General features: G+C 38.1%; 1 protein-coding gene across 3 annotated transcripts in view; it reads right to left on the reverse strand.

The window, feature by feature from the left end:
• LOC107099932 (netrin receptor UNC5B-b-like) overlaps positions 1-10,317 on the reverse strand; it is a 77,139-nt gene extending 66,822 nt beyond the window's left edge. For all 3 annotated transcript variants that reach the window (XM_015398257.1, XM_015398255.1, XM_015398254.1), the window contains exon 1: positions 9,674-10,317. In XM_015398257.1, coding sequence (XP_015253743.1) covers positions 9,674-9,758 — 85 coding nt within the window. In that variant the 5' untranslated portion in view covers positions 9,759-10,317. The remainder of the gene's footprint in view (positions 1-9,673) is intronic.
• Positions 10,318-10,545: the final 228 nt, after the last annotated feature.

Consider the following 10,545-nt stretch of genomic DNA (forward strand, 5'->3'; position numbering starts at 1 on the left):
ATAAGTATTTGGCTAATCAATAAATTTGTTGATTGATTATATTAATGATATTAATAAATAGCAGAGATATTAATAAAAATTTTATACCAAATTCACCCAGTTGAAACTAAAACTATGCCATTTTAGCAGTTCTGGATAGAAAATATTCATAGAAAAACAAAAAGCCTTTTCTTCTTGAATAGAAAGTCTTTATATATTTTTGGCAATTTTGACATATTTACTACTCTAAAAGGGTTGTTCTTTTAGCTAATGGTATGCACATTCTAGCTAACAATTAATTGATCACTAAATTAGTTGGCGATTATTTCAATAACTGATTAATCACAGTTAATCTGACTTTTTCAGCCCTAATGGAGAGAGAGCATGGCTATCAGGAGATAACAGTAAGGCTAAAGTGAATAAAGCAACTTTGGTCTGTTTTATTTCTTCTTAGCTTTTAACATCTTTATATTATGAAGCATCTTGGATTAAAAGATATTTGCATTTATCTCCAAATAAAGGGAATTTCCTTTGGTGTCAAAGTGCTACACAAAGTCAAACATTATTCTGACAAAAACACATTTGTAAATGTATAATGGAAAGTAAAGAAAATATAAGTTGTATAGGACTGCTATTAGAATACAGAAAAATAAAGAAATGTTTTTCAAAGGAAAATGTTGTGCAGGGAAGGAGGGGTCAGCTGCAATCCTTCCTGCCCGCCCCAAAGTCCTGGAGGTGTACAGTTCATGAACAGAATGAGGATTGCAGCCAATCATCCTCTTTGCAGACTGAATGATACACTGCAGTCTTTCTTTGTCCCTGGTGATAGCAACAGAGTACCAGATGGTGATGGAGAATGAGAGGATGGATTTAATGATGGCAGAGTGTAAGTAGACCATCATTATCTTTGGCAAGCTGAGCTTCTTCAAATACCACAGTAGATCCTCTACTGTGTCTTCTTGGTAAGGGAGGTGATTTTCAGCTCCCATTTGAAGTCCTGGGGGATGATGGTGCCACGGAAGCAGGAGTACATGATGGCCACTGGAAAATCACACAGGAAGATTGGGGAGGGTGGGGCAGTTTATTTCTAAAGTCCACAACCATCTCCAGTATTTTCAGAGCGCTGAGCTCCAGAATATTCTGACTGAACCAGGTCACCTGGTGATCAATCTTCGATTAGGAGACAGGCTCAACCCCCTCAGAGATTAGCCAAATAGATTAGGTGTCATCTGCAAACTTTAGGAGCTTGAAGGACTGGTAACTGGAGGTCCAGCTTACAGCGAGAAGATCGGAAAGAAAACACCCTTGAGGAGAACCAGTGAAATGGTCCTGGAACCAGATACCTGTTTTCCCAGCTTCAAGTGCTGTATCCTGTTTGTCAGGAAGTCTGTACAGGTGAAGTCAGGCATGCTCAGTTTTTAAATGCTGTCATGCTTTCCTGAGACAGTAATTTAAACAGAAGTTTGAGGTTATTCAAGGAGTCACTGCATCAGCACTTATCTTTAGGGGTGAAACATGCTAAACATGGAGCATCTATATGGTTTCTGGGGTAAAAAGCAAAGAATATCTGAATTAATACTTTCTTTTGTTTCAAACTTCCCTTCTTTTCTATTAAGTAACTTTGTAGAATACTGAAAATAGTGTGTTTCATCTAGAACAGGATTGGTGGTCCAATGCTTCGTATCTCCACCTGTTGAGTTAGTATTAATCTGAAGAGCAACTACTATAGTGTAGTTAAGAAATAAGTAAACTCTTTTCTTGGCCCCTCTTGGACTAGTTACTTCTCTTTAGTCTCTTGGCTGAAATAATCTAAATTTATATTAAATGAGGATGCCAAGAGAATGATGTAAGATACTAACTGCTTATAATCTCTAACTGGAACTTCACTTTACAAAATCTGGATCTCTTCCTTTACAGTGTCTGTCTTCAACTGTGCAGCTCATTTTCTCTAGAGATATGAGCTGCAATAATAACCGAGTTATAGATATATTTTCCTCCTGTTATCCAAGCACATATGACACAAACGCACAAACACCCACAGAAGCAATAACAGACTGACTGTGGTCTCAGAGATGAGTTGGCCTTTGAAGACAAAAAAGTCTCAGCTAAGAGGATGAAGGGAATATATATGTTATAAAAAGCCCTCTTTAAAGATGAGGACACACAGAGAGAGCTGGACCAGGGTGCAACCAATCAGATGCAGACACAGCGTCCGACCTCTGGTCCGCACTGTTACGGCTTTCACAATGTGTCTATATGTGTGTGCACGCATCGACTTAAGGGTAAAAGTGGTTGCTGTGGGATTTGGCTGGATCCCCCACTGAGAATCCCGATCCTATTGGTCACAATGCTCCGAGTGCTGCTAAGATCTTTAAAAGAAAATTCCTCTGCTAACTCACTTTCTCCTTCCAAGTGATCCAGCAGGTCTGCCAGCATTAGACACACAAATGGTGCCTCTTCATAGGGAGATGTGAATCTGGTTTGCATAAATGGGAGTGGGTGTATGTAAGTGTGTGTAGGTTGTTCCTGTCTTCTTAGCATTTGATGTCACCAAGCTTGGTTTAGCATATGAATCGATGGCAGAATTTCACATTTTCAGCTCAAGCAAGTTTTGCTTGCATAAATAGTTGTGCAATAGTGACATACCTTTTGAAAACATATAAAGGGAAGTGGTGTTTCTGGTGAAGTTGTGAATGAATGACTCTGTGTGTTCTCCCTCTTTACCCCACACAAAGGGGGCAGAAAAAGCCCTTTGGAGTGTCCTATTCATCTAAAGCACAATGGTACCCCACAGAGGTTTTCTTCCTGCCTCCATGTCAGCTCCACCCAATCTGCCCCCACAGGGCGTGATGGAAGGGAAGGGTGTACCCCGTCCTGCTGGCAGAGCAGAAACTCAGATCCCATCTGTCTTTGAAACTCACACCCCCATCCATCCATCCATCCATCCATCCATCCATCCATCCATCCATCCATCCATCCATCCATCCATCCATCCATCCATCCATCCATCCATAGGTGTTGAAATAAATTAATAACCAACATTAGATGGAATAAACTTTCTTTGAAAATGTAAGTAACATTTTTGAAAATGTTATAAATGTAAGTAATTAACTATAACTTAAGCTTAAATATAAGACAATTAACTAAATAACTAATACAAAAGTTGAAAAAAAAAACACATTTTATCAGAATTTAGACTACACAGAGGCTTCTGGGCCTATTAACCTATTGTGGCAGCATTTCCAAGCACTTTGCACAATACTATCATACCTAAACATTTTAACATGTGAAAAGGAAATGTCTCTTAGTCTTGTTTATTAACCAACCCATATTGATCAGTTGTATTCATTTAGTTAATCTACAAAGAGCACTATGTCCAAACTGCTAGATATGCTGTACAAAAATAACAAAAAACAAGATTTTATCAACTTTTGGTTTAAAACTGAATCAAAAGCATTATAGTCACTTTCTATACATTACTGTAATTTAAATATTCAATAATTTGCAATCATGATATTCTACCTAACACCTTCTCTATTTGCTATGATAATGGGAAGACTGTGTCGTTTTCTTGAATGTTATCACAGTGTAATAATTTCACACTAACCCAAGCCTGGAACACCATGACTATAGAAACTGTTGCTCCTACAGTTTCTATAGTCATGGATAACGAAGATTTTTAAAGCAAAAAAGACAAAATCAGTCCAAACTTCAAATAATTCCAGTTATTTTGTCTTGGTGGAAACAATGGCTTGTTCTTGCAATCATATTCTAAGTCTTGGCTCATACACTTTCTTGGATTACAAGAGTAATTTCACTTCCCGGTCCTCATAGTCAGCCCTTTCCCTTTTACCTTGTTGTTTTGCTCTCTTACAGAGCCTTTCGCTGTTTGCTGCAGATTTATAGCACCGTCTAACATGCACTGTATTGGCAAAGCATTAAACATGTCTGCTCTTAATACTGCAAGCTCTTTCCATCGATAAGAGCCTTAATAAAAACATCCTCTTGGTAGATTTGTGGGTCTCTTTTCACTTTCAAGCCCCCACCTCCCTTCTCCACAATATCCTTCTTTTTTAACTACTGTTTCTCATGTCTTTGCTTGCAATAACTCTATTTCTGTGCACATTTGATGCTCTTCTCCCTTTTTTCCTCCCTATCTTTGTACCTCTGGGTCCAGCCTGTGCCAGAGGTTTAATGATGCTTGAATGCCATTGCAACAGAGTTTTCTTCTTATGCTTTTCCCCATAAAGAATATTTAAAAGCCATGCCCTAAGATTGTCTCTCTTACAGACACATTTCTCTTCCTGGTTCTTTTTTTTATCTACATCTGGACAGCATCACCCTTAATAAACCCTATTGTTATTTACAAGCACACAAGCACCATCCCTAATAGCTGCCAGCAGCCATCAGTCCATCTGCTCTGAGGGCATGGTATATAAATGTGGAATGGTACCTTCAAAAATCCTCCACAGCTCCTGCAGCCATCTACGTCATTTACTCTTAGGAGAACTTAGCGGTAGCTACCTTTCAACCTCTTTCTCTTCTGCCGTCTCAGATTTCAAGAATTTGAGCATCATAAGCACATTTTAAATATTAAAAAACACCACTTTGCACATATGAATAATACAGCAGAGAGGGCAGTGGCTGGCCAGCCTTCCTATCCCCTGCCGCCTGACGGCCATAAAACTAATGCACTGCCTCAGGACGGAATGCCGCCCAGCCTGGTGTGCAAGCAGAACTGGCCCATGGATCCTGGAGCTCCTTATCTGGGCTACCCAACCACCTGTCCAAACCTCTGCGGATGCAACAGCCCAGTAGCACTTTTGTTATGACTACATGTTTAAGACACACTCAAATCTAATCTGACATTTCAATCTGTTGAGTGTCTTTGAAGCCAAATCTACTTAGGTGTCTGCTTGAGGTAAGCTTTGTTGTCACATTCCTTGCTTCCCGTGAATATAAACCTCACGCTCCAGCTGTCTAAAAGTTGCAGAAGGATCCTGACCCCTCTGCAGCGCACAAATATTTCAGAAGCCTTTTATAAGCTTGCATGTAATGTTAAAGGATTTGAGTCTCCATAGCCTTCAGTGTTGTTAAGGGGAAACAAGATTCCACAACTTAACAAAAATCAAAAAGATTCATTTTTAAAGGCTGACATGCTTCTTAAATCTTGACACCTGTCTGCCCATTCACTTCCCCATGCTTCAACCATTACCTGTTGGAAAGAAAGGCTCAAGAAAACCATCTGCTAAATATTTTTTTTGCCAACCCATTCAAGGAAACCATACAAGTGAGTGCTATGAGTATCAACGACCACAACGGCGTGAAGACTGTTACGAAGTTATTTCAGCCACATCATTAAAAATAATGATTTAGAAAAGATTTGTGCAATAAGATAGTCAAAACAATTTTTTTAAACATGTCAAGAACTAATGACAAGCTATTCGGGTCAAGAGAAAGCAAGAGAGTGCAAGATTTTTATAAGATAACAGGAAGGCTAAAGGGAATCAAGCAAGCTCACCCTGTCTTATCCAATTTTAGATTCACCTTGTTAAATGTGAAACTTACTTGGCATCTTGGGAACCTTTAAAGCAATCTCTGAGTTTAAGTAAGGCTTTCTATATTCTAAAGGGGAAACATCAGGGTAGAATGCTGGAAGTGCTGTAGCTACACTAATCATTAATATATATATAAGAGCCCAAATCTCTTTTGAAATGCCAAATCCATGAACATTCTCTCTTTGTTTAAGATGGTTTAAATGGCTGGGATTTCTTTGAAATATTGGTCTCTTCTTCTTTTTTTGGCCTTTTGGAAATACAGCAGCACTAAAAACTAATACAAAATGCTAAAAAAAGAGGACAGAATGAATAATGTAAGCAATTAATAAACTCTAAAAGTTGGACATTTAAAATAATCTAAAATCAACAGTGATTAAAAATTAAAACTCTGATTGAGCATCTACTCATTTTAACGAACCCAACTGTGTTTGAACATTGCTTTCTTCTCTCACTTTTCAAATTCCATTGAAGCCCTTAATGGTGCAACACATATTCACTGCAAAAAAAAAACAAAACAAAAAAACGCACACACAGTGGACAGCAGGGTAGTAACTTGAGACAAGTGTTCCTGGCATACTCGGTAATTAATGTATATGTCAACACAGGAAAAAAAGGCACTAAAGGAGAAAGCTCAGCAGATCCACCGAATGGTTAGAAACTGAGACAGGATTGTGGGGGATGATGCAGCAGAGGAAAGGTTTACCCACAATGGGACGGAAGATAAATGCAATCTGTCTGTCCCATCATGCCTACCATAAATATATCTGGCTTCCTCTCTCCCAGACAGAAACTTTACTGGTGCACACTGCGCTTTTGTCTCCATGAATCCCACAACCTCTTATATATACTCTAGGCTTGGGCCAGTATTAGATGATAACACTGAGTAAAAATACCATATTTCATAATATTCATATAATGATGTCAAAGGAAAACATATTGCATGATTTCATTGCTTTTGTCTAGAAAAAGTAAACTTGACATTATTCCTATTTCTGCTTGAATAATACATAAATCAACATGTATTATAACATTACTAATTATAATATGACTTTTATTTGTATTAATTAACAAGAAAAACTGAATCTCTTTAGATTTTGGAAGTTCAATCTCACTTTGTACAGATTATAAAACTTTAATGCTGTTTATGTCTTTACAGAATAACAGATTTAACATCTCAGCTGGTTAATTAGCTGGCCATATCTACTGATGGATATTTAACATAGCAGCCACTCTTAGCTTGTCAAGCGAAGCTTTAAAACAAAATTTGTTTTGATAAGAGTAATGCAATGCTTTTCTTTTTTTACTGTATGAGAGCTGACTGGCAGTGTGCAGCAGCAGATGAGGGAGTGGGGAACACTTACTACTCTATGTCCCATACACCTAAATAAAACTATGGTCCCTGGCATTTTCTCTATTCAGTCTTTAGAGGAGCTTTATAAAAATGCAATGATATGGTGCAAACGTTTTCAGCAGCTTCAAGATTATACTTTTTATTCTTTTTATTTTACCTTTCTTATATAGCTTGCAAGCAGTTTGGCTTTTTAGTAATGTAAAAAGGGCATATTAAAAATGACCAGGACATCATATATCATACCAGAATATCACCACATGTAAAAAAGTAATAAGGGCATGCTCATATTACATTTATGAAGAACCTTGGGGTGCTGTTTATCCAGATTTTTGTGCTACCTGAGAACTGTTCACCCATCTATTCCTCGATTTTTTCTTTTTGTAATTGTGTGCACTTATTTCCTTTTAGTTTTGAGCTATTTTAATATACCTAAGCTGCTTTTCTGCAATGCTCTATCAGGAAATAACAAAGCCTTGGAAGCTATAGGCAGCAGAGGTGATGCTGGTGTTGCGGATGAGAGGGGTTATCCTATTGGCCCTTAAGAAAAATTGTATATTTTTAAGAATGAAAGTATTTCTAAAGAAAGAAAAATCTGATTTATTTCTGAGAAATAGCAAAGATTCTGCAGAAGAAGCATTCATTGTTCTTTTTTTTTTCTTTTTTTTACAAACAGCAAGCTTAATCCACAATCCACTAAACCCTCTGATTTCTGCCTTGATTTTCAATCTCATCAGACAAAGGGAGGGGAGGATGATTCTATACTTGGCCAAAAACAGACTACACCAAAATGAGATTTCAGGAGTCAATACTATGACAGCAAAGTACTAAAGTGTCACCTTGACAAATATATCAATAACTCATAATACTGAGACATTTAAATGGAAAATGGACTGAATTTATTCAGCACTTTGCTATTCTAACTGACTACTAAAAATGCATCCTATGAAAGCCACATGCACCCAGCTGCATTCACAAACTAGCAAACATTCATATATAAATATGTACACAGGGTTTAGTGCCTTGCCCGGGGGCACATCAACATGTGACAGGGAGAAGCTGAAATCAAACTAAAAATATTTTTGTCACAAGAAACCTGCTCTACCAACCGAGACATATTTGACCACCTGATATATATATATATATATATATATATATATATATATATATATANCAGGATATAACCAATACTCTCAAGTAAAAAGTCATCAGCAAAAAAGGGTCTAAAAATCCTGCTTACAAGATTACTAAAAAACCAACGCTTGCCAACTGTTTTAAAAAAAAATAAACTGTAAATCTTCTGATCGCTGTAGAAATGTGGCATACATTTATTTAGAAGTCAAATCTTTGCAGATTAATTTTTATTAACATTTTATTCCTTAATTGGAAGAATAATAAATAGAATTTGAAGCCTCTTATTTGCATCATAAACTTTAGTGGGAAAACAGGAAAAAAAGTTATTTTATTTTTGATTTCTCTTTTAGTTTTTTATGAATTGAAGAGTTTAAGTACAATTCACAAAATGTTTTAATAAAAATGAAAATGAGGCAGTCATGTCAGGTATGATCTTCAGTGAGGTAAAATTTGGAAATGAGCTGTTTTAATTATGGGTTTACCTGTAGGGCTGGGCTTAACTATGGGTTTTTGTCTGACAACGCCCCTGCTTCTTGATATTCTGGTCAAGTGAGTGAAACCAGTAATGCCACACCAGTGTAGGACTGATCACCAGCATCAAAATATCTTAAAGTTACAATACAGAACACATCAAATGTTCTGCCACTGTTGCTAGACTTTAAAATCTAATTGAAAACTTTAACTGGACTGCTGCTGCACACTTCTACACAGCTGGCTTTAAGAAAGCACACACAATTTTTTTTTTTACAAGAATTATTTGTAAATGTTTTCATCCTAAACACACACCTACACAGCTGTGTCATGGGAACTGAAGCAAATCTGATGGTGAATGCCACCCATCTTGATAAATTGAGTAACACTTTATTAAAACAGCATCTGATATGCTGGGAAGCATGTGTGTGGAGCAGCTGACATGTTTTTTTTCTATATTTAGGTTTAATACTTAAATTATAATAGCAATACATTATAATACTATTAAATTATTGTTTCAGTAGGAATAGTGAAGCAGTAGGAATAATGCTTTTGAAGACAAAAAAAAGCATTATGTTCATTTGAGTTTAATTTTCCATGTACTGTTATGCTTTTTACACAAATCTCGTCCATTTTCATGTCAGTCAGAAATCTCATGCGTCCCAACCTCACCCTGGGCTACTCAGAATACAACTTTCTCTCATAATAAAAAATAGATTGGAGCAGCATAAATAGTTCACTATGATAAGTTCAGCAATTCCGAAGCAAGTTCTCGGGAAAAGAAACAACCCTTACTTAAAAAGATGCTGTATCTTTTATTGAAGAGGTGTTACTTCATTTCAAATGACTTTTGCTTTGCTTTTTTCCCCTCAGTGGAGAGAGGCAGGAGAGCATGGAGCAAAAGCTTAATTACTCCCTGCGCACCATACTTTGATTTTTCCGCTCCAAGAATAAAAAGGGAAGCTCTGAGCTCAGGTCTAGTGTAACATTGAGATTTTGCTTTGGGGAGAGGGAAGAAAAGCTCAACAGCAGGGGGTCTGCACAGTCCCCCCCTTTACAGGCAACACTTCGGGGTCTAGAGGTTACCTGTGATTTAGATTCCTCAATCTGATTTCAATGTTGTGCACTTTGTGAGCGCAGCTGGAGCTCATGCGTGCGTCGCACCATGTGCGCTGAAACTTACCAGTGCCAGACACCACCAATCCAAAGACCAGGAGAAGAAACGAAGGACCGATAATTCGGACACGCTGCAGGGGAGCAAGGCGCATCTTTTCCGGCTGTGCCTCCGCACCGAGAGGGACTCCTGTCCTGCACAGTCTGTACCACTGGATGAGGCTGGCGTGGACACCCACGAGTTCATCAACTGTACAAACGTGGAGTTAATCTTGTCCTTTGGTTAAAAAAGCATCCATTGCAAAAAAATAAAACATAAAAAAACTTTGATTCCGTTTGCATTAAAAGTTGGCTTTCCCGGTGTCACAGTCTGTTAGGATCTGTCAGGTTAACCTGGTTCCCTGCCGCCTTGCGCACAAACGCACAGACTCACCAAAAACTTTGACGCATCGCTGCGCTGGAAGGAGAAAATAAACAAAAGAGAGTCCTATTCAGCGCCGATAGAAGGTCATGTCCCATAAAAGAAGTGTAAAAGGTAAAACGCTGACAGGTTGCAGCGAAAAATAACCCAAAGACTTTACTCCCGAGTTTGGACACCGGACCCCTGTGCGCCGCGTCAACTCTGGCCCCTGTCAGCGAAGGCGTAAACATGAATACCGGGAGCAAGGAAAAGGAAAAGAGCTTCCCCCGTCTGGCCAATCACATGTCTTCGCCCTCTTCTCCTCTCAGAATGAAGACTGAACAAGTGAAGGTGCGCTATAGTAGCAGGAGGCGGGGAGGAGGAAGTAGGGGGGAGTGGGGGAGAGAGAGCTGGAGAGAGAGAGACATAGACAGAATAGACTAAGAACATGCATATGGATTTTATAGCACTATCTATCTATCTATCTATCTATCTATCTATCTATCTATCTATCTATCTATCTATCTATCTATCTATCTATC

Source organism: Cyprinodon variegatus, unplaced genomic scaffold (genome assembly GCF_000732505.1).
Source record: "Cyprinodon variegatus isolate N-32 unplaced genomic scaffold, C_variegatus-1.0 Scaffold920, whole genome shotgun sequence".
Lineage (NCBI taxonomy): Eukaryota > Metazoa > Chordata > Actinopteri > Cyprinodontiformes > Cyprinodontidae > Cyprinodon > Cyprinodon variegatus.